The following is a 25,276-nucleotide window of genomic DNA, read 5'->3' on the forward strand; positions in this document are numbered from 1 at the left end:
GTAATAGTTTAATAGTTTAATATTTTAGTGCACGGTACATATGCAAATTGCCAAACAAACCGAAATTTCCAAACCGAACAAAGATTCCAAAAGCAAACGTTTGATTTGAAAAAAAAAAATTTTTTTTCTTGAAAAAGTTGTCGGCCTTCTGGGCGGCGACATCCTGTAAATTGTACGCCCGACGTAAAAGTAGACCGGCCCGTGGAGACGTTATGTCAGACACTGCTAATCCAATCCATCAACAGATGTCACAATCCTAACCAAGGATTGCATTATAACCGCTTATCAATACAACTGGCTATTGTGATGAATTTTACTGTTCTCGCTAACGGTAGTTAGCAATATAAAGTGTAAAGTTCTATGATCACCACAAGTTGAACCAAATGTTGGCATTGTAAGTCATCAAAACAACAAACATTTCTCCGATTACGCCGCATCGTTACTGCTGCCTGCTACAACTGGAACAAGTAATGAAACACGTCAAAATGACTGCACTGCACAATTTGTATTCAGACAGTCCCACAAGTGACTGTCGTTTTGTCCCTGCAGAGTGCAAAGATGTCAACAAAGTGGCCTACTGCCCACTAGTACTCAAGTTCAAGTTCTGCAGTCGGGCCTACTTCCGTCAGATGTGTTGCAAGACGTGTCAGGGCCACTGAGCGGCAACGCAAAAACCGAAGAGGCCCGCGAGCCAGGAAAGGAGTGCCAACACCGACCACAATTCCGGAGCACCCAAAAACTACAAGTCGACATTTCGCGGAGCCAGACCACTGCTCAGCCATCGGGCTGACACAAAAACTGTTCACTTCTGTGAAGTGGAGCTCAGAGGAGATCGGTTGGTGAAGTTATTTTATTATAATAATAATAATAATTCCCCGTATCATTGTTGTGTCCTCCTCCGAGTTGCTGTTTGATCCAAAGTGCTGGACACCTGGCTGACAGAGGAGGGACGGATGGACAGGCGACAAACGCTGTCAACGGGCAGACTTTTGGCTTGGCTGCACTTTTTTTGGGGGGGGGCGGGGGGGATACTAAACAGCCAAGGACGGCGCAGAGCAAACTCCGCCCTCGGTCATCAGCGTAACTGTGTATTTATTACCCAAGGGTCACATCATAGCCAACTGTCTTCAACGCAGCCATTGTCTATCCGCTCCAGCAACCCCCACCCAACCACCTCAAGGCTGCCTTGCTTGCTAACGTTCAGCCGGCTAATCTGCGTGCAAGACTCATGATCGACACTCTCGATGAATTGGCGTTTAAAAAGACATCACTGAACTTTATCGTGACAGTTTTGAACCCCCAGGAAGAGAATCTGCGTTTTTTTTATGTTGTTTTCAATTCACAGTGAAAGATTCACCCTGAAGGAGTGTTTTGTTGAGAGACTTTTTTGGAGTGGGGGGAAGGTTAACACCGCACTTGGATCTATATGCTAAATTAGCATAATTAACACCTGGCCTCGCAACTTTCCCAGTTTGATTGCATTCCATCCCAGCGCTGTTAAAGTTGATTTTTTTGTCACCCCGTGACCTAATTGACCATTTAGGTCACGTTATCTTGAAACAGACTAGCAATAAAGTTTTACAGGACCTGTGAAGAGATCTTGACCAATGTGAACCAAAGCTAGGCTCGCGTTAGATACAACTACATGAAAACTGAGGCTTTGTATCAATTTGGTGCTTATTTCATTCACAACAAAGCCTTGTCTCGCATTAGCGTCAGCTCGATAAAATTTCCCATGTACATCAGAGTGCAACTCCACCTGGTTGACTTAAAAAAAAGTGTCACGGGTCTAACCAGGGGAGGGGGGGGGTCATCATTAGCATTCACAGCATACAGACGGGGGAGTGGTGTCAAATTCAATTATTCATTTTCTGAATTGCTTTGTTTTGTTTCATTCGGGGCTTCCTACCTTCCGGTTTGATGGGGCACTGAATATCTGTAGCATAATATTAAATATTTTGGGCTGGTTTCAGTTCAATGAGGAAAAAAAAGTTCAAGATGGTGCTTGTGGTGCTAATTGTGGTAAATGCTGGTCGTGTTCTTGTCATGTTGTTTGTACCTCACACTGTATTTGTTGTAGTATTGTAAAGCAAAAAAACAAAATGACAGGACATTTGCATCCCATCACTAACAAGCCATTACTGCTGGCTCAGGAAAGCAAAACTTCATATCGGATTTTTTTTGTTATTGCTGCTGCTGCTACTTTTTGGTAGCCGACATAAACGTCATTCCTTGAAAGAGGCCGTCAAAAAAAAGGGACAGCGGGAGAGTGTTTGGATTCAAAGCGGCTCAGACTTTCAAAAAGAAATCAATAAAAAAGGTACTCGTTGCTGTGAACTATTTGAATGTTCATTTCCTTACATACTAAAAAAGACAATGAAAAAAGACAATGAAAAGTATCATGTGACGAGTTTTGTGTATTTTTTATGAAGTGTTGATGATGCTACACTGTTACACCCCCGCCCCTTTTCTTCAAAATGTAAACGAGAGGTTAATTTATTGCATTGGCTCACGGCTACGTCTATTTTCACAGCATGCAAAACATTTTAGCGTCGCAATGAGGGAGAAGTGGGGTGGGTTAGAAGGCACTGCAAGAAGTGCGCGCCAGGATTTTTCAGCTGGTGCTTATCACACAGAGTACACCAAAGCGGGGGACCGGACCGTTTCACACACTTTCACACAATGAAGCAATAGCGCGCAGCTCGGTGTGAGCTATATAGTGCTTTTGGGACAGCGACAATGGCTTTCAACACAACAAGGGGCACAAGAAGGCAATGTTGGGTGTTACATTTCACACCCACGCACCGGTTGAGGCTTTCCACCGCTATGCCCTCTGATTCCACCTACGAGAGGTAGGAGTCCTTTAGGATTTTTTTGGCCCGCCAATGATTAGTTAGCTACACTGTCAAGTACATTCATTCCCTATTTTGTAAACTCTAAAACTTAGTCCTTGACTGTAAATCTCATGTTCTTCAGAACACCTTACTCAGATTGCCGCTACCTTCCGCCATCAAATGGAAGATCTTTGAATGAAGGTCTGCCTATCGCTATATCACTAGCACAGGAAAATGAACAAAGAATTCAACAATTTTGTCACTTTCATTTCCCGCAGTGCGCTAATCAGAAATCGCTGCCCATGTCTGCTTTTTGTTGTAATGTGCTGACACGTCTCAGTGTGTGAGGCCCTAACAACAAGAATAACAACAAGGCGCTAATCATCAGAGCTAACCACAGCTCTGTCTATAATCAAGCGCTCTGCGATGAAAGCGCAGAGTGTTGCGGACACTTGAGCGCTTGAGCAAAGCACAGCAGGGCGAGGAGCTCCAGATGGTGTACTCGGACACAGAGCATGCCATTCGGTTCGGTTGCGAGTGGGCCCGGGGGTGGGCAGACTGACAGGATGGAATGCTGGCCCGGAATAGGAAGGTCGCAACTCCGGCACCTGGTATCTGCGGAGGTCTGCTTGGGGCTCGGTGCTAGTAAGCCCCGCCAAAGATTTTTCCCACAGCTGAGGGCCATGGTGGAGCGCCGCCCACCCAGATGAAAGCCTCAGAGGGGAAAGTTCCCACCGGGAGTCTTGGGGAAGGTGTCAAAGATGTGAAGAGAATGTTTGGGGCTGGGATGACTTCACAAATAGGAGGATTTTAGTACAAGAGCTTTTGTGACGTCGGAAATAAGAAGTGTGAAGCAATTGCTAACATCAGTGTACAGCACACTCAATTTAAATCCAGACAAGAAACACGGTGGTCAAATTTGCGGCGCTTCTTCAGTCAAGGTTGGTCACTGTTGCTTGGAGACCTCATCTTCCTTGTCTCGGTTCCGACCTTATGCTGATCGTCGTGTCACCCCCACGGGCTGCAGGTAAGTGGATTACATTCAGAACGAATCGATAGTCAATCACTTAGGACTTAAGAGTGACGAGGAGGGGATGCCGTTCGGTTCCAAGGTCCTTCTGAGCAAGCAAGGAGAGAAGAGCACTAAATTCATCACGGGTGAATTACGAGCATCTCCTCCTAGTAACGACTGGCAGCTAATGAGGACAAATGGTAATGAAGGCTTTTGGTACGTGCTGCTTCTGTCCCACTTGGTGGTTGTGTCCTTCATTCATGACATCCAGGAGGACGTCCAGTCTTGGCTTTGATGGCAACCTTGAAGTCGCTGAACCCAATGTGTACAAAAGAAGGCGCAAGATGGACAATTTAGAAATTGATTGGAATAGCCTTTATTAGCCTCGCAGTGGAGAAATTAACATTTCACATACAGAAGCTGCTGCAAAGGCAGTCTCGCGGCACCATCTTGAAGTCAAAATAATGAAAAAAATGTGACACAACACAAAAGACATAGACAGTCATTCAATATCAAGCACCTTCTGCACACTCTGTTGCATGAAGCAGTTCTAGATAAAAGAGGAGAGAGCGTCCTTTTCACCAGTGGATCGGGGAGGTCATGGTGAAATGTGCACATCTGCTGCAAGGTAAATGTTGAAAGCAAACACAAAGCTGTAGCAGCCATGGACAAAAAGAGACTGCCTCACATCTCCTGTCCCACGTCAATCCGCTTCAATTCCAAGCAGTGACAGTTCCACATACGCATCAACGCTCCTTTCTTCTCATGGCTCCTCAAGCCATGCATCCATCCAGTTGCAGACTGTCCAACACCACCACCTTTTCAGAGCTGTCCAATGATGACAGTCAAATGGCACTGACATTCCTCCCAATCAAAAACAGTGCTGGCATATTCGTGAATGCCAAAAACACGCAACCGCTCATCACAGTCTCCTTGGTGAATGTCGTGGCCAAAAAATGCTGAAAAATGATCCATATCGTGGATCATGACGCACAACTACATGTAGGCATGCATAAAACATCCTGAAGCTTGATCCGGGACTTTGGGGCAATATTCCGACACAAAAAAATGACAGGCCAATATGCCCAAAGCCATTTTGTTTAAGTCACAGTCCACTTCCATTTCGAGAAAAACATGTCGGCTGGATCATGTGTTGTCCCAGCAGGGCTTTGATCCCACAGGTTCAACCTGACAGCATCTGAATCCATCCGGAAACTTTCACCTGTGCTTTCTCACATCGGCAGCACGGTCTGGAGAGACTTGCTAGCAATTAAGACCACCGAGGTGAGAATATAAGGGGGAAACGGGGGGCTTCATGACCGCAACAACATAACTTGATGCTTTACAGGAGGCCATGTTCGCTTTTGTTGCTTTTGTGTGACAAAGAACAATGTACAGTAAAATTAAATTGCTAAATATTCATCACTTGAACATCCAACAATGGATGACATCAACTTTCCCGACTTTACGACATTCAGTGACTTTGTCATTTTTTTTCTGCAAGGTAACAGTCATCATGAATACACGGCATTGATTATGTGATCGATCCATCCGAATGTCAATGACACACCCGCGTGGGTAGGCATGTCCTATCACATCCCGATTTGCACACCGGTGCCTCGGTGACACCTGTTTTAGATTAGCGGCGGATAGTGCAACATTTACTCTGCTTCCTGTTCCACGTGGATGTTTAAGCTTAATCCCAGAAGTGCGGTTAAAACGTAATAAAAAATAAAATAAATGGCATGCTTGCCAAATGCAGCTTCTGGTGACACACGCACAGAGTAAGAGAAAAAGGGCAAAAACTAATAATTTGTCTGTGATCAATCGCACGTCGATCCAGTTTATTGTCACAAAAACAAATATAGTCTACTGACTCCTACGCAAATGTCCACCAGTGTCCCATCGGCAGCCTGAATCTATTGGTTTGGGAATCGCTTCACAAAGACGGGGTCAGGTTGGAACAAGACCCGAGTTTATGGCCCCTCTGGCCCCCCAATGAGCTCACCTCTTGGCTTTCTTCTCCCTCATGATCTTTTTACTCTCCTCCCGCCGCCGCTTATTGACGGGGTTCCGCGGGTCATAGATCTCAAAGGTGTCCTCGTCCTGCATGTTAGCATCTTTGACTTTGCGGGACTGCTCGTCAAACTGCAGCACGTGGCCGAGCCTAGATTAGGTGTAGATGGGAGAGCAGGTGAAAAAGTTTGCCGGGTCATTTTTGTAGCATAAATTCTCACGGGTGAGATAGCTGGTTTAGATTACTAATTTAGCAAATATGAGGTGAGCCAGAATTCATTCCTCAAATGACTGTTGATACATTTAACATTGCAAAATTGATCCAACAAAACAGTTTTTGTGCATTTTTTTCATGCTCAAACTCTTGGTTTAAAGATATGTTGAACGCTTGTGCAATGGAAATTAATTACACTTCCGCTGCTTCGCCATCTGCTTCATGAAGCTTCATTTGTCCATTAAAATTTACAATATACAAGTGTAATGTCACTGTCATTTGTACAGAGGAAACATATTGGGGATTTGAATAAAAATAACAAAAATATTTTTTTTTATAAAAAAAGCGCTTTCCATCACACTCAAAGATGCTTTACAAGAGCTTAAAATGCAAAATAAAATGTACCCCTAAAGACAAGCAAACATCTTTTAATTGATCAGATCAAGAGGTCACTATGTTATCTGGGGTTAGTATGAGGTTGCAGGAACTTGGTGAAAAAGACCCTGAGAGAATATGGACTGCTGCCCAATTAGGCTCTAAAGTGTTCAAAACCATCAAATGTAAACAAATCTAAGCATCAATGACAAATCATTTGCGGCTGCCACAGTTTCCATTAAAAGCTTAACCCCGATTAACCCTGAGCCTAAAGTGTGGCCGATTTCTAAATCCCACACAAGATTCGCCAGGTTCCATTTTCAAAGGGCTCCATTTTTCCATACGACATCCAACTCGACTGCGTCTTGTGGACGTCTGCGAGAGAGGGGGCTACGGCGAGACGGAGGCTGTGATGCAAAGCTAACAGAAGCCTCTGCTGTTTATTTTTCTGGCCTTGTTCACTCTGGCGGGGTGGGGAGGTGGGTTTTTCGTCAAAGTCGAGGCAGCGTTGGGGGGGGGGGGGGGGGGGGGGGGGGGGGCGACACAGATGGAATAGTTTACCTCCTCTGTCCCAGACTTGACTTCCAGTGTCTGACCTGTTGTAACCCACATTCGGAGTGTACAGCTCCTGCAGTGGCACACGTTACCCACTGCTGTTTTTCCAGGAACGTGAGGGCTAACCACCACCACCTCCCTGAGTCTTTGCTATACCTGGCGGGGGCAGTGCGGCGAGGTGTCTACCAACCAAGGCTTCTCTCAAATTCATTACCTTCCCCCAATAACCGTCCGCTCACACACACACACACACACACACACACACACACACACGCACGCACACACGCACACACACACACACACACACACACACACACACACACACACACACACACACACACACACACACACACACACACACACACACACACACACACACACACACACACACACACACTCCTGGAGACTAATGGCAACAACAGATTGTGTTATTCTAAATCTCTCATTCACACACATGGTATTCATTTCAAACTGGACTTGCTCTTAAGATCTGCGTTGAAAAACAGAATATGAGAGCAGAACAGAGCGTCAAGAGCCATTTCCTGGCGGCAGCGAGCTGACGCGTGCACATACTGTACGTACCGCCTGAACTTTGACATGCCTATAAGCGAGGGAAAGGCTGGATGCGCCGTCGCCGATGTTTTATTGGGGGATTGTGTGGTGAAAGCGAGCAGGTGCCAGCGACAAAAACACCCTTTAGACCCACGTCCTCCACTTATTTTTTTTGTTGCCAAATTGAAGTATGATGAAGTCAACGTGATCAAGATATACAGAATGAGTGGGGCCTCATTATCCTTCTGACTTTATGAGTGTCTGGAAACTTTTTTTGTGAAGGTCTTATGAGTGATGCCATGGGTGAGCTGACTCGGCAGTTTCACTGCGCGTGCTTGCCTTCACGGCTGACTAGTTTCTTCTGCAGCGAAGCATTACGGCGAAATGAGAGCAATAAAAAGGCGCCCCTGCGAGCCCATTTTGAAAAGAACGCTCACCATCCTTTGTCATCGTCCTCGGCCAACTCTTCCACCTCCTGCTCCTCCTCGGGGGCTTCGCTGATGGCCGTCGACAGCTTGGACTTGAAACGATTGAGCAGCTCCATCGTCTGTTGAGGAAAGGCAACGTTACCATGGCAGGGGTTCTTTTCCAAAATCCACCGCGAGTTTTGGTTCATACGTGTCAGTATCCTTTACCTGTTGTTCTCTGCCTGAGCCTTTCTTGCGCTTGTCTTTCCTCTGCTCCTCGTACTTCTTCCTCTCCTCGAGATACTCGGCCACGGCCTCGCTGGTCGGCATTTTGCTCTCTGAGAAAGATGCAAATTTAGAGTATGTGCGCATGCCAGCCTCAGCCAGCCTTGACAAGTGGAAAGCCAGAAAATGTGGATGATAACATGATGTCATTGTCACTCAAATTGCAGGACCCACAGAATATTGAGTTTTAGAACTACATAAATATTCAATTCAGCGTAAGAAACCTTACACTATCTTCTTTCATCAGAAAAAAAAGAGTTAATTCCTAAGTGATATGGGTCTGGAGTTATCTGAGCAATGAGGGCAAATGTGCAAAATACAATACATATTGATTTATATAGCGCTTTAAACAACAGACGAGGCTGTTAATAAAGGGCTAACATGGAAAAAAGTGAATGCTCGCCCCTCGTGGAAGGGAAAAACATTGCCAGAGACCTGATCAGGGCTTTATCAGCACCCCTCGCAAGAAAAAAACAAAACCCAAACAAATTCGGGAATGGCGCTCCACGGCACACTTTTCTATTCCCGAATAAATTCGGGAATGGCAGCGAATGAGTTACTTTTTGTGACTGGCTCAGGAATCGCACACCCGTCTGTAAAACCCAACACAACAAAAAAGTGTTGTGTACTAAATGCCGCTGAGAATATTTTTTTTTCCACCCCACCTCCGGCGTCAATGTCTGGTGTGAAACTCCCGACGTGAGGTCACTGAACAAGCAGACAGTTCGGTCTGGCTGGCTAAAGACGTAGAGTGATGTGATGTTTTGTTGCGTGGCGCGCATGATGGACGTCTATGGCCATGCTGGTTGTTTTGCTGCACTAACAAACAAATGAGCTAATACAAACCACAGCAAAGCCAGCTCCACGTCTGGCGAGCGAGCTTGCGGCAGTCCAATGCTTCGTTGTCAGGTTTGTGGTCAAGGGGGGATGATTTATCACGACGTAGACAAAAATATTTTGCACTTACACGAGGATTTTTCACTCATTCACTGCCATTCCCAAATTTATTCGGGAATTGAAGTGTGACGTGGAGCGCAATTCCCGAATATGTTCGGGTTTTGGTTTTTCTTGCCGCAGGTGCTGATAAAGCACTGGTCAGACCTCTGTCAATGTTTTTCCCCCTTCCACAAGGGGGCAGCATTTGTCTTTTTTCCATGTTAGCGCTTTGTTCTAGCTTCAGCTATTGTTAAAGCGCTATATAAACCAACGTGTATGTATTGATTCAAAACAGATTCTTATCTTACAGATTGTATTGTCGGTGTTCAAATACCTGACATGTTTCGGTGTCTACTTCCGTCTTCGTCAGAGTGCTTAATACAACTATTATGTGTATGTATTTCATTGTATTTTGGACAGCTGCCCTCATCTCAAGCTCAGATAATTCCAGACCGATGTAATTTAGGAATTAACTCTTTTGTTCTGAAGAAAGAAGAGTCTAAGTAACACTGAATTAAATGTTTATGTTGCCCTTAAAGTCAATATTCTGTGGGCCCTGCAATTTCAGTGACAATGACAAAAACCATGTCTCTCAAGATGCTTCGTGTTGTCGCAACCAGTCTTTTATAAGATAATCTATTTTTGACAAGCGTCGCGATGCCAATCTCTGAAACGATCATCAATCCAAAATGACAGTTATGAGAATGTCATCGCAGTTAGCCACAGTTTATGATTTTACAGCACTTTTGTTTTTATTTCATTTCGTGCACGATTTTTTCCGTTAATTTTAGGTATTTTATGTGGTTTTTTTTTGCATTCGCTCTAACAACGTTGCCGGTTTCGTCGGTGAGGGCGGACGATCTTGCGGCCCGCATACGGTCGTCGGGGTCCATCCCATCTGGAGCTTTACAACACCAGCTGGTGCCAAGATACAAAACATTCCTTTGGTCGTCAGCTCTATGCTTGATTTTGCTGCTTCAGTCAAATATTTGGGGTTTGGAGCGCAGGGGGAGATTTTGTAACTTCTTTTGTTTTTTTTTGACACTTTAAAGGCCTGATGATTTTTCAATGACTTATGCGAGAACAATGAGTGGCGCAGTCATCATTTATTGCAGCCCTCAAATATTTTTGTGCCAATGCAAAGTGCCCCCCCTCTCTCACTACCCTGTGAGTGAAGTCAGGAGCTTGGATGTCTGACGAGAAGGCAGGAGCGTGATTTAAGAGGGCAGGCACGGTCTCTCCAGTGAAGACAAAATTTACAGATCCTCGACAGACATGTTGCGGCCAGCGGCCCGTGACATGCAACAATTTCATCGGGTGGATTTACAGTAAATTTTGTCCCCAGGAGGAAAGTGACAAAGCTCGCCAAAAAGGGGGCTGGGGGGGGCCGTGTCCTGCAGCTAAGGCACCCGCAGATTTGTGTATTCACCTCTTTTTTTTCAAATGTAATTTTCTGCGAGAAGAATGCACAAGCTTGTCGGAGATAACAATAGCCATCTGCAAGGAACTGACGCAATCAGAAGCTTTCTTCGTGACCATTAGTCGAGAATGCGGCGCAGACCACCCCGCTCTCAGAATGCTGAGAGTTTGCTGGAGGCGCTTTTAAAACACCAGTAAAATGTGCCTTCTATTTAGAAAACAAAAAAACAAAACAAAATAATAGGAGTGAAGAAACATGGCCCACATACCCTCCTTGACTTCATCCGTGGCGGGCTTTGGGCCATCTTCTCTTTGCTTCAACGCCTTCAGCTCCTTCTTCAATTGGCGGACTTCCTTGCGCAACTCTTGGCTGGGGAGGGAGAAACAAACAACTGAATAAAGGAGATGATTTGGCAGAACCGTCCATACCCGGTGGCGCTAGGCTTCATTTGAATGCCCCCCCCAAACAATTAAAAATGGTTTTACGCAACCTCATAAATCACCCAGAAAAAATTGTTTGACGATGACGATGCCATAAGCAGTCGAAAATGGAGATCTGTTATGAAGCAAGGTCAGCAGACCAAAGTCATTATGTCCTTGCCGCACGCAGTAATCATAAACATAAGCATGTAACTTCTTATCCTTTCGGCTTTTTCCTTCAGGGGTCGCCACAGCGAATCAGTGTCCTCCATCTATCGTTGTTCCGATATAGTCACTCTCTCTCCTCTGGAAATGTCCAAACCATCTCAGTCTGGCCTCTCTGACTTTCTTTCCAAAGCCTCTATGAGTTGTCCCTTTGATAAACTCACTCCTGATCCAATCCAACCTGGTCACTCCCAAAGAAAACCTCAACATCTTCATCTCTGCTACCTCCAGCTCTGCTTCCTGTCTTTTCTTCAGTGGCACTGTCATGACTGGTCTCACCACCGTTGTATACACCTTTCCGTTCATCCTAGCTGAAACCCTTCTATCACACATCACACCTGACATTTTTCTCGAGCCGTTCCAGCCTGCCTGGACACGCTTCTTCACCTCTTTTCCACACTCTCCATTGCTCTGGACAGTTGACCCCAAGTAGTTAAAATCCTCCACCTTCTTTATCTCTTCTCCCTGTAGCATCACTCTTGTACTTGGATCCCTCTCATTCACACACATATATTCCGTCTTGCTGCGACGGATCTTCATTCCTCTCCTTTCCAAGGCGTACCTCCACATCTTTAGTTTCTCCCCAACCTGTTCCCTGCTCTCGCGACAGATCACAATGTCATCTGCAAACATCATGGTACAAGGAGATTCTTGTCTAACATTGTCTTTCAGCCTGTCCATCACCAGAGCGAACAAGATGGGGCTCAGAGCTGACCCCTGGTGGAGTCCCACCTCCACCTTGAATTCCTCTGTCACACCTGCAGCACATCTCACAACTGTCTTACAGTCATGATACGTGTCTTGTACCGCTCTGACACTTTTCTGTCGCTCCAGACTTCCTCATGCTATACCGCAGCTTTTCTCTGGGCACCCTGTCATACGCTTTCTCCAGATCTACAAAGACACAATGCAATTCCTTCTGACCTTCGCTGTAATTCTCGATTAGCATTCTTAAAGCGAACACTGCATCTGCCGTACTCTTTTTTTGGCATGAAGCCATACTGCTGCTCACACATGTTCACTTCTGCTCTTAGTCGAGCTTCAACTACCCTTTTCCATAATTTCATTGTATCGCTCATCAACTTTGTTCCTCTGTAGTTACTACAACTCTGCACATTTCCCTTGTTCTTAAAAATAGGCACCAATACACTCCGTCGCCATTCTTCAGGTATCTGCTCACCATCTAAGATGTTGTTGAACAACCCAGTCAAGAACACCACTGCCACCTCTCCTAGACACTTCCATACCCACCCTGACAGCACTTGGTAGCTCCTTTAGCCAGAGACTATTACACCCGCGCTGCAAGGAGGAGAGGTACCGCCGCTCGTTCCTACCGACTGCTGTCAGGCTTCACAATTCTCAATGATCACATATGAGAAAAAATAAATAAATAAACTGGACACTTGTAAATATGGGTTGTTGCAATATATCAAAATGCATTTCTTGATTATGCACTATCTACAGTTTTTTTTTTCTCTTATGGAACGGTTTTGCACATTTACATTTGCACAGTATACAGTTCACATTTTTATTTTGTTATGCTTAGAATATCTTGTTTTCTATCCTTTCACCCCACCCCAACTCCATCCCTTTTCCATTGCTGCTGTGGACTGCAAATTTCCCCATTGTGGGACGAATAAAGGTATTCTGATACCTCGATTGGTAAGCCATCAGGCCGAGTGCCTTTCCCCCCTCATTCTCTTCAGCGCCCTCCTCACTTCATCCTTGCTAATGTCTTGGTCCACAACAGTCACATCTTTTACTCTTTCTTCCTTCTCCTTTTCCTCATTCACAAATTCTTCAAAGTACTATTTCCATCTTTCCATCACACTACAGTCCCCTGTTATTGCATTGCCATTTTTATCCATAACCCTTTACTGCCTGAATTATGTTCTACAAAACATGTTCAGTTTTTATGGTCACTGATGGATATAATAACATACCAGTAGCTTCATTTTATATTATTTTCCAATAATATAGAAAATTTGATCATGTGCCTTATTTGGTACAATCATCATGAAAGACCTCAATTGTGTGGGTGCCTTTTGGAACATATGTCAAATGCAACTGCAAAGACTTTTATCCATACGACAGCTTTTTATTAAAAAAATACAGAAAATACATACATAATTTACATAAAATAGTTACATAAAATGTTTACATAAAAATACAGTTCCTTTACAGATACAGAAAATTAGCTCATAACCATGGAATAATGCAAAGCAGTCCTTGTGATGATTCAAACAAAGATTTACATTGCATTTTATTTTGCAGTAAATTAGTTTTCACCGAGCATGTGCCATGCTTGCACCTGTTGTGGTTCTTTGCAACATATGGAACATGAGCTATGTTGTCAAACCGAATACTGTGTCTTCGAAGGGAAAAGAACCTCAATGTCTTTTAGCTGCGGTTCAGCTGACCAATCCATTGAGCCTCACTGTGCCACAACACCAGATTTTTCTTGTTGCCAAATGTTGGAGTAAGGGGATAGATGTAAACCAATTATCAAAATACAACCGATGATTCTTTCCTGGTTGGATGTTTTGAGCCAAATGGAGCACAACATTTGAGCTTACTTTAAGATTGGGAACCTTGGAGTCACTGACTGGATCTATCTTTCCTGTATATGGAATGCAGTCATACATGTAGCCATCATAACCTGCCAGCACAAACAACTTGAACCGCCGTTTCTTTGGTTTATTTGGTAGATATTGCTTGAGTATAAATCTACCTTCATAGAGTACAATTTGTTCATCAATTGACAAACACTGTGATTTAGGTAATTCTTGAAACTTCTGTCTCAGGTGATTTATCATTGGCCTTACTTTGTGCAAGGGATCATAATTTGGTCTTCCCCGAGTTCCTTGTTTTGCGTTGTCTGGTATATGCGATTTCCTTTTTATAATTTCGAAGCGATCCCTTGACATACATTCCACAGCATAATCAGTTAGTGGCGATAGCTTTCAAGCCCAATGCATCTGAGAGTTTGGTCATTTTGAGATTGAGAAATAAAATATCAATCACAGCCACTTCTCAAGCTCCTCTTTGGCGAGACGCAGGGGCTTATTGATGTCATTTTGCATTGCATAGAGGTTCGACCGTTGAAAGTATTTGAATGGTGATGGAAGTTCATCAATGCAACAGTCATGACTGTGTCAGATGCCAAAATGTCTTCATCAACATGGTCATCTATTTCATTTTCATCAGGATCTGGAAAGATATACAGTACATAGGTATTTTAGAAAAAACATATGGTCCTCCGTTTCAATAATCATATTTAGAATGCAAAGCGATGAGGTACAGCTATTAGTGGAAAATGCACCATTCACTTACAATTATTCGCATAGGGTACCAAGTCAGGATCAACAATATCATCATAAAAATAGCGTTAGCACGCCGAATGTTCCAAATTTGGGACACTACTTATTTTAAATATTTTTTGGTAAATAAACAAGTTAGCGTTAGTTTATGCATTTCATTATCAAGGTAAACCTCTTCTGAATAGCTCATAAAATACAGTAAAGTCTCGTTATATCGATATCGGATATATCGATAGTCCCGGTTATATCGATACTATTTCTATGCACGCACGGAGAAAATTACATGCAAACAGAGTCGGATATATCGATAGTCCCGGTTATATCGATATTTTTTCGGACTCCCTTGAGTATCGATATAACGAGACTTTACTGTAGTTACAACATATACTTACGTGATATTTCATCCATGACGAAAAATAGAAGGTGCTTTGAAGATGGAGAGCACGTTGTGTTGCGCATGAAGGCGATGATGTCACTGATGCTCTTAAAGGTAAAGCTGCACATAACCTGTTTTAAAGGGTCATGTAACTTGTGCCGCATCAATTCCAATCGGCACTTGAACTGCTGCCTTTCATTTTCTCGATCTATAAGCATGTATCTTTAGTGTACCGAATTTGGCACAATCGTCCGGAAAGGGTTAATCACCCTAACCTGCTGCAGGTCCTTACCATCAGTGTTTCTCTGTCTCGCCAGCCTGTAAAGATCAGTCTCGTCTTCCTTGTTGTCCAGCTTAGCAAACAAGTCATAAACATAAGCATGTATAATGTTGTTAATTCACATGCAAAGTTGCAAATATTCAAATGTATTCGACAAAAAAAAAATCAGGTTGTAGGCCGTACTGATTGGAACTGTTCAAGTTCCTCATGCACAAACAGTGAAGGATGATGTAGACGACTGATAATATGTAAAAAATGTACACAGCAAGAATTAAGACAAGAGCGTGGAAAAATCCTACTGGATCCTCCGCACACTCAAGCTGGATCCTTCCAGCTACTCAAGCAGGCACTCCCGATCCACGTGAAACTCCAGCCGACATTTGAACAGCTTTGTTCCCCGTCGCCATTAACTCTCTAAACAGTAACCCAAATATAACCCAAATAAAACCCAAATAATGTGTATCTTTGCAATTTTGCACACCCCATGAAACGGCATCCCGTTACAATTATTGTAGCTCCAGCTCTGTACTAACTGGAACCACTGTCGGCTTGATACTTTGCACATTTTGTCACACGTGTTCCTGAGAGGTACAATATACATCAAGGAATTAGATTAGGCTTTATGAGTGTCCTCCATACTCATCTGTCATGTCTTTTTTATGATGATACTAGTGCAGCGTATTCTACCAGAGACAAATTCCTTGTGTGTTCTATGTACGTGGCCAATAAAGATGATTCTGATTGTGATATACAGTATCCTTTATCCGCTCCACATAAGTACTAATATTAGTGCAGTCTGTCTATTTGTGTTTGCGCTGGGAAAAGTTGATGCGACGCCCCAACAAATTTGAGGCTGACCAGCGTCACCCCCTTCTACCATATATCATCATTACGCATATTATTTATGGAGCGATGTGTCTCGCAGTGATGAGTAACATCTCCTCCTCTCTCTTAAGTGGTTTGCGGGGTGGAGGGGGAGAGCTCTCAATGGTCATCAGTGAAGAGAAGAGGATCATTGGGATACGATACCGTCTTTAAACTCCATGACACCTCAGTATCCGTGCCAGTAAATGTTGTTTATATTCCCCCTCTTCAAATGTGAAGTCATTACATAAAGTTTTCAAGCAAAGGTGCATAACACGAGGAGGCTGGCGGGGGGACGGGAGGATGCACCCTCTTTGACCGGCGTAGCCGACCCACTTGGCAGATAGCCCGACAAGCGGGGGTCCTTCGAGGCGAGGACTGTCGGTCAGGTCGGGTCGGCCCGCGCCGCCTCAGATGACGCAGGCTTGCAGATGTTCGGCTCGGGGACTGATGATGTTTAACTAACACTGACACTTTTTGTGTTGTTGCCATGCTCTCAAAGCTCAGGTAAGCTGCAGCGTCTACTGAGATAAGTGAAGTATCGCCAGACTAAACAATAATGGCCTTTGTTTCGTATGTCTGCTTCTCCAGACCCTCCATTTTTTTTCTTCATCTTCTTCCGGTAGATGTTTAACACTGGAGGAATATGTCTGTGTAAGCTCTCAGTCGTACAGGAGTGGCCCATCGATGAATAGGTTTCTTCAGCCGTCATTTGTACTTTAGAATCAGAAAACCTTTATTCGTCCCACAATGGGGAAATTTACAGTCCACAGCAGCAATTAGAAAGGGGGATGGGGTGGGGGGGGGGGGTGAAACATATATTTGCTTGTTTGATTGTTGCTGTGCTGATGACCATTTTGTGTTTGGGAGCCTTTTACTGAGCGAGTTGCATGTTCTGTAGCCACAAAGGGACATAAGTCTTCTTGTGCCGGTCCCAAGCCCGGATAAATACAGAGGGTTGTGTCAGGAAGGGCATCCGACGTAAAAGCTGGGCCAAAACAAACATGCATATCATACCTCTGAAGATGGAGGTTACTGATTCGCTGTGGCGACCCCTTGAAGGGAAGCCGAAAGGAAAAGAAGAGAAGTTTTGTGAAGTTTTCACACATTATACATATCTAAGTTTTATTTATTATTTTTCAACACCCCTGATTTAGAATGCAGATTGGCCGAAAAAGTCGACCACTGTGGTCGACATTTGTGTGATTAACCTTTTTATTTTTAACCCTTCATGCTTCAGTTGACCACACTGGTGAGTTCGGACTTTATTTTCCATATGTATATATATATATATATGGCCAGAGGTACCAGCTAAAATTTTCGTTTGCTGACGAAGCATCTTGGATGAGAAGCGAAACATCTGACACCTTCAAAGAAGTACAGATGACGGCTGAAGAATCGTTTTCATCGAAAAACACTGTAGGAAGTTCTACTTGATCCAATGCCTTGACTAACACATGCACTTGCAAAGCCTTGACTAACACATTTTGGCATTTGCCTTTTGTCCATACTTTGTTACAGTTTCAGCTGTTGTTAAGTGAAAATGAAAAAAAACCCTGGTACTGGAGTAGATACATTTCTGGTAGTCAATGAGTTAAGGGCTGGAGAAATCGATGTGACTTGACTATTTATTATGGAAAGTCCACCAGCTGATGTTGATCCGGTACTTTTATAATTATGCGACAGCGCTAATGAAATTGGGATCATGCCAGAATACTGTTGAAAAAGCGGTCTTCACTGACCAACGCCTGACCTATAAATTCTACTGCAGTATATAATAATCTTGACATAAGTGACGCGGGAGTAGGAAATGAGTCAACAATTCCAAAGACAGCCACAGTGTGAGATAACGTATGGCGCTTTCACACCGTACACTCGCCAAAATGAAAGGGCCACAGGACGCGACGGTCTGGAGAGACAAAGATCTGAAATGCGTCCCGCTTCCGGATCGTCTCAAGATACAGTCCAGCTGCTGTCCCTCTCTCGGGATGATAAAAGGGGAGTGAAAGTCAAAGAAAGAGCTGCGGGTGTTTCGCTTTTCATAAAGAAAGCATACTGGCGGTGATCCAGAACCTCCAGAAGACTCGGCTGTCTGGCAAAGGTCTGAGGCTGACGGGGGGCTTTCACAAAGCTTAAAATAGCCGCGCGATGACTGCACGAGAACCTGATGGTTTTCTGAAATATGGGTGCAGGCGTACTTGACGTTTTTGGACTTGTTGGCTTTCTGGGTTTACGGGCTCCGCGTGAGAAATCAAGGCCAACTGTTCAAATAAAGCCACCGTTGAAATGAGTTCGAGGTCTATTAAAACAAGTCAAACTTAACACCTCGCTATGTGGCCGCGCGCAGCCAGAGACCGCAAGGATGGTGGCGGCCGGCTCCTGTCATGACCAAGCGAGTGATGCGGACCAACGGGCTGAGGGGTCTGGGGACGGGTGGGTGGCAACTCCACGGCTTGGGCACGGGCCAAAGTGAACTGTGAGCTGGAGAGCAGGAATCCAAAGCTCCACGCAGGAATTTGCATGACTCGGCACGGCGCTCCAGACCGACGTGCAGCCCGCCGCGGGTCCCTGTTTTACAACATTGTCTGCCACGCAAGGACCCCCCCCCTCCTGCAACAACCCCCCCCCCCCATATTACACCACAGCCCCCCAACCAGCTCCCTATCTGATGCCAGACAGCAAAGCGTCCCAGGTTTTATTGATGTCCTCTCTGGGGAAAGCGTGTTTCTTATCACCCATACAAGGTCTTGGGTATTTTGCTGTCATTTTTACGCATTTTTAACCCCTTGGGGCGCGGGTATATCTGGAAGCCTTTTCAACCAGCCTGGTCGGGGAGCGAGCAACCCATGTGGCGCAGCTGTGTTGCGCCAGGCCAGTAAACCTGGCGGCTCCCAAACGTACACAATCCCGCAGCCAAGCGCTGGATTATCTCAAGTGGTTTTCCACAGACGCACAACGAGTGAGTCTGCATCAACTGGCGGTTGTCCGCGAGGCCTCTGTGAGTGAACGCGGGCAATCCAACGAAGCCAGTAAAGACGCAGCGGCACTGGCTGGGCCCGGCGTTATGTCTGATGACCCACTTTGGATGTAGATGATCCAGGGCGTGCCGTCAAGGACTCCGTGGCTTGCGTTGAGGATGATGATGTAATACGGCTAAGTAATTTGACGGTTAAGGCCAAACCAAAACATGGTGAGCGCACTCTCACAGCAGCTGCTGTCAGCCACAGCTCTCACTAAAGTCATCCCATCCCGTCATATGACTTGGTCGTCTTCTCTTATTGGTCACGAGAGCAGAAACAACAGCTGAAGCTGGAACCAAGCGCTAACATGGAAAAAAAGGAAATGCTGGCTCCTTGTGGAAGAGAAAAAACATTGCCAGAGATCTGGCCAGTGCTTTGTCGGTACCCATACGAGAAAAAAAAGAACAAAATCGGGAATGGCGCTCTACATCATATTTTCAATTCCCAAATAAATTCCTGAATGAGTTAAATGGATTTGGGCTGTGGCAACCCGGGTTTTTCCTCCTGGGTCCATAGAATTCCTTGACACCAGGACGCCACAAGATGGGGCAACAGGACAACTTTTAGATTAGACTGCGCTTTGGCCAGGGCACAAAAACAGTTTATGGGTGAGTTCCTGAAAATAGTTGGAAGATAGATTCCCCCAAAATATCATTGTCGGGATTCCAGACAATGATATTTATTTATTTATTCTCAACTAGGAACACAGTGGCCAATCACCTGAGATTTTAGGAGCGCGAGTCGAACATGTAAAAAGACAAAAATTGTAAATTGACTAGTTTAAATGTTTTCCACTCATTTTTACGATAGTCATCATAAATGGACTGAAGAGTGGCGCCAGAGTTTGTCAGTAACTCCAAAAAAATTGCCCAGAGTAATCACAATAAAAAAAGAACAATTACTGGATGCACATGCACGAGTCCATGCAAAAACAATTTGACACCATGGAGAGGAGGCCTGAGTGAAGGAAGACATGAATTTTGCAAATTTCGCAAATGGCAAACATTCTGACGACAAGCGAGCAGGGGAGGGAGCGTTTGGAAGCCAAGTGTTCCATTTGGTCCGCACCAGAGAGCGAAACCAACTGGAGAGCCATTAAAAACAGACAAAAGAGTACGAGTGTGCAAATGCCTTCGGCCGCCAACGGTGAAGTGATGCGCGGGAGCAGACATATGGAGGCACTTTGCTGCCACTTAACAGTTAAAAGTTCCAATTGCGGATGAATAGGGCATCAAACCGGTGTAATTATCAGATACATGACATGCTGTCATTAGCGAGTTCCTTTGGTCTGTGCTTTGTTTCCTGTCCAATATATCCTCACTTCTTCCCTGAAAGTCTCGCCATATTTTCCTGCTCTGTGTGAAATGCCCAAAGACAGCCCCAGAGGCTTTGCTGAAAGGAAAGTAGTCTTTGGTGTTAAGAAAAGGTGTTGAAGTTAACTCATTGACTACCAGACGATGTGCAAAAATGTGTCCACTCCAGTGCCAGGGTTTTTGTCATTGTTACTCGAATTCCAGGACCCAGAGAATATTAAGTTTGAGGACGACATAAACATTCAATGCAGCTTAAGAAAGCTTAGAATCTCTTCTTTCATCAGAAAAAAAAGAGTTAATACCTAAATGATGTGGATCTGGGGTTATATGAGCTTGAAATGGGGGTGGCTGTCCAAAATACAATATAATACATACATACTGGTTTATATTGTGCTTTACCTAACAGCTGAAGCTGTAACAAAGCGCTAACATGGGGGAAAAAAAAGAAAAATGCTACCCCCCCGTGGAAGGGAAAAAAATTGCCAGAGGTCTAACCAGCGCTTTATCAGCACTCAAACAAAAAACACTAAATCCAAACTAATTCAGCAATAGCGCTCTATGTCATATTTTCAATTCCCGAATAAATTCGGGAATGACAGCGAATGAGTTAAGCACGAAGAGACGGTGGATCAAATCTCAGCAGTACTTGCATGGAGCAGACACTGCGAGGGAGACTGAACTTAGCAAACTTCCAAGTGGATATGACCTCAGATCGAATCAAATCGAAGCAGTTGACGGCGGCAAAGTATTGGGACGGTGGCCTGATAGAGCAGCCCCATCCCTCCAACCCCGCCTGTCCCTGCCCACCCGCCAGCTTCTCTTCAAACACAACAATGCCCCCTTTGTGCAGGACTAACAGTGTACCTTGCAGCAAACTCTGTGATGCCCTGCCAAGACAAACTACTGTTTTGGGTTACAGTTCTTGTCGCAAAACAATCCGCGCTTGTGTTTAATAAACAACACTGGGCCTGCTAGCTGGCTGTCAGTCAAGCGCGCGGACACACATGCACGCACACACAAGTTGATCCCATTAGCGCTAATGAGAAGGGCGGGTTCCATTATTTGTGCTGAGAGGGCTACCTGTTGACCAGATGAGTGAGACAAGGGCGACAGTCGCTCCGCCTCGCCCGCTCATCTTTATTTGTTGTCCATGCATATGCTTTCTCGTTTTCGGTGGAAAATAATGTATCCGAAAAAAAAGCTGTGTGTTGTTGAAAGCAAACAAACAAGGGAGGGAACTGTCTGTTGTGAATGTAAACTAGCAATAATGGCATTTCCGTTCAATTCCATGAGGTAAAATGATGACATTTTGTAATCACTGCAAATTACATGTGGACGCATGGTAATGTGTTAAATATTGATGATGAAAAAGATGCTTTGATCTGGCATATTGTTTACGTGTTAGCAATGTCGTCATTGACAGCACTCCCACATCCTGGTCCCAGAATATTGACTGTTTAGAAATGATCCCAGTATAGTAATTAGGGATGGTTAATGGCACATCAAAGTAAATAAACAATGACTATTTTGGAACAAGAAACCAGAGATAATGTGAAACTGCACTGCACAAGGTTTCACATGGGCAAACATAACAGAGGTGCTGCACTGGGGAAAATGAAGATCAACAGCGCCACCACCTGGGAGTTACCTTGCTATACAAGTGTCATGATACAAGGAGCGGAAAAGGCCCGTTTTGGATCGGGTTTGAGTGAAAATGTCACTTTTTTTGTTTCCTAACTGACATCAGAAAAACGTTTTATAGCATCTAAAATACCCAAAACACGCAGGCTGATATTTTTAGCCAAATGCAAAACACCAATAAAAATGACTTAAAGTGTCTAAAAAGTACTCCAATTTGAAACCGGAAGTGACCAGTTTCAGAAGGTCGCGCCCCCATGTCCGTGGTGTCATGGCAAGACGTCTTGCCTTGCTCGAGAATCAAAACAATGGCTTCAGATTCGGAGAATATGCGTTCTTGTTACTCATCCAGTTATGAATATGATTCAAATAGTTCTGTAGAAGAAAGCATACATGTTTGCAATCGATTAAAGAATTTATTCCGTGTCATTTTGAGGCATCAGGGGTGGGAAATGTTGCACCCAAAAAAGGCATAAAATGGCAACAAAGCTGTGTAAGGAATTAATCAGCCGGTTTCCACAGGCTGATTAATTCCTTACATGGAGCTTTGTCGCTCTTTTCTGCCTCTTTTTGGTCCTACACGACATTTTCAGACCAAAGTACAGCAAGATGCATTGACGTGATGGAAGGACTGCTACAATGTGTCCTTTTTTCGGTCAGGGGCGTTCCTTCAGTGACGTAGGGTGAGGAATCATCACCAACTCAAAAACAAGACTTCCGGAATATTCAGTGCGAGTCTTAAAACGTAAAATATAGCTATATGCGGTGGAATCTTTGTAAAATGCGCTCAGTAGAAGTCATTTGAAGCCATTTTACAAATTATGGACACAAGGACGACTTTGGAACGCACAGAAACAAATGCAATTTGATGATGGCTCGATATCAGTAAGGTAAGATGGCAGACAACCAAAGTTAAAAACCTCTGAAGGAAAAGGAACAGTTTTTAATTGCTGTTTAACTAAATTTGTTACGCTAGTGGCTGTCAAAATGCATCAATAGCGCCCTGAATACACACTCTCATTCTCCTTTTTTCTTAATGGGTCCATTTTTCAGTTTTTCAGATCACACCTAGTGAGAGTAGGTTCTGTGTCAAATAGAACTTCTGTGCTCATACCTGCGGCTGCTCTTCTTGCCTCGCTCCTCTTCGTCTTGGGGCTCGCCGGCTTTCTCGCCACTCTTCTCCTTCTTCAGCTTGGCTCTGACCAGCTCGCTCATTTTCTCGCTCTTGTCGTCCTCCTGTCAGGATGCGACGAAATGTCTGGGTAATCTTTGAAGATTGTCTTTCGAGTTTAATTTGAATTTACCTCTGCTTCATCTCCAGATGTATTTTCTCCTCTTCAAAAAAGAAACATGATGGTAATGTCATTAGTCCTGCTTGTTTTTTTCATCAAATTATTATCAGTGCCAGCCCAATATGAATTTTATGAGGCCGATACTAATTACCTTTCAACAGCTGGAACAGAGCTCAGCCTGGGATCATCCTTCAGGAGGTCGTGGCTGCTTTTGCTTTTTCCTTTCAGGCTCTGGAAAAACACCAAAGATAGAGGAAAACCGATCCGAAACAAAACAAAGAATGTTTTTAAGCAGCCATCTCTACCTGACTAACTTGATTGACCACCTCCTCGTCTTCTTCAGCCTCCTCTCCGAATGACAGCAGACTGAAGTTCCTTCAGTTGAAGGACAAATCGTGATCCTTGTGTTTAGGGGTATACAAGTTCACAAAAAAACACCCGCTCATGTGAATCGTGAATAAACGTGACTCACTTTGTGGCTTTTGACTGTGATTTCTTTCCTTCGTCTTTTTCTTTTCCCTTCTTTGCTTTCTTCGTTTCACGTGGCTCGATGTCATCAAAAGGACAGTGCAGTACCTAAAATGGTAAAAAAAAGGGGGGGGGGAAATCTCATAATTGAATTACGTATGATTTGATAAGGCGGAATATTTTACCTCGGCCGTTCTTATTTTGTGGGGATTCAAAGGTCTTTCGTTGCCGTCACATTCCACGTCCGCTAACCTGAGCATGTTGTATACAGTGTCTCCCGTCACCTGAAAGCAGCGATTATGTTAGTGTCAAACGTTTGGAGACAAAAAACAGGAAGAGCTTTGTTTCAAACTCACTTTGGCAAAAATGGTGTGTTTGTTGTTGAGCTCATCGGCACGTCCCAAGTGAAGAAGAACTGGCTCCCATTGTCATGTGTCCCGGCATTGGCCATGGCGACCAATCCTCTTCGATTGAACCGGAGTCTGGTGTGAAATTCATCCTGAGGGTGGGAGCAGTCGACACAAACATGATGCTGCACACATTTGCAATACTTGCCAATACCCATGTTTGTAACCAATGGGTGGGTAGTGGTAGAACATGTGACGTCATGGTGACAGTCTCGCGGTTAGATTTTCATCCGTGGGTTTGAGGTACCTTGAACGTCCTCCCATAGATAGACTCCCCTCCTGTTCCGGTCCCAGTTGGATCTCCACCCTGTATGATAAATTCAGGCACCACTCTGTGGAATATTGTTCCATCGTAGTAACCTTCGCCCCAAATGAGAATGAAAGACAGTATTCAAGCAACTGTGTCACGTGTCCTTGAGAGTTTTGAAAGGCGCTTATAAATGAAATGTATTGTTTTTATTCTTAGTATTATTATAATAATTCAACGACTTCGAACTTGAACTGTTAAGCGGTTACCTTCCATACACAGCTGTACAAAGTTCCGACATGCTTTCGGGGCTTCTTTGGACCACAGCTCGATGTCAATGTCACCCGCCGAGGTTTTCAACAAGACCTTCGACGACGGGTTGAGTTGATTAGTGAAACATACTATGTTTGAAAAGGCCCTCGTTGTAGTTAAATTCACCACGTTTGAGTCCACTCACCTTTCCATTCGTGGGTGGTTCTTGGATGTATATATTGCTCATTTTAGCGAATCACACAACTTTTTAAGGACTTTACGTTTTTATTGAACAAAACGACGATGTATCTGAGAAGATACAGTTGAATTACTATCTGCCAGGTGAGAACGTATCGTTTACGACCCTATGTGAGGGGGGATAACAACATTGTGACTGTTGTCTTTGGTGTTTTCTTTTTAATTTTCCTATATTTACTCTTACATAAACGTTCGTCGTGTCAGTATGTATTTTACATATACTTGGATTGAAGGCTTATATCGGTGGGTGTGCATTTGAGACATAAAAAGAATACAATTCTCAAGAAACCC

General features: G+C 44.2%; 2 protein-coding genes across 4 annotated transcripts in view; one reads left to right on the plus strand and one right to left on the minus strand.

Annotated features, from left to right (window-relative positions):
• Positions 1-1,005, plus strand: part of adamts6 (ADAM metallopeptidase with thrombospondin type 1 motif, 6) — a 32,291-nt gene extending 31,286 nt beyond the window's left edge. For all 3 annotated transcript variants that reach the window (XM_089021164.1, XM_089021163.1, XM_089021165.1), the window contains one exon: positions 550-1,005. In XM_089021164.1, the coding sequence (XP_088877290.1) occupies positions 550-659 (110 nt within the window). In that variant the 3' untranslated portion in view covers positions 660-1,005. The remainder of the gene's footprint in view (positions 1-549) is intronic.
• Positions 1,005-25,074, minus strand: cwc27 (CWC27 spliceosome associated cyclophilin). Its single transcript, XM_089021166.1, is given in 15 exon segments — positions 1,005-6,013; positions 7,996-8,105; positions 8,194-8,303; positions 10,875-10,975; positions 23,176-23,297; positions 23,366-23,396; positions 23,505-23,584; positions 23,659-23,728; positions 23,826-23,929; positions 24,007-24,105; positions 24,178-24,224; positions 24,227-24,320; positions 24,476-24,588; positions 24,745-24,841; positions 24,933-25,074. Coding segments are annotated over 15 exon segments (1,383 nt in total). The 5' UTR covers positions 24,975-25,074; the 3' UTR covers positions 1,005-5,850.
• Positions 25,075-25,276: the final 202 nt, after the last annotated feature.

This window comes from Hippocampus bargibanti, linkage group LG18 (assembly GCF_051943395.1).
Source record: "Hippocampus bargibanti isolate YZ-2025 linkage group LG18, ASM5194339v1, whole genome shotgun sequence".
In the NCBI taxonomy this organism is placed as follows: domain Eukaryota; kingdom Metazoa; phylum Chordata; class Actinopteri; order Syngnathiformes; family Syngnathidae; genus Hippocampus; species Hippocampus bargibanti.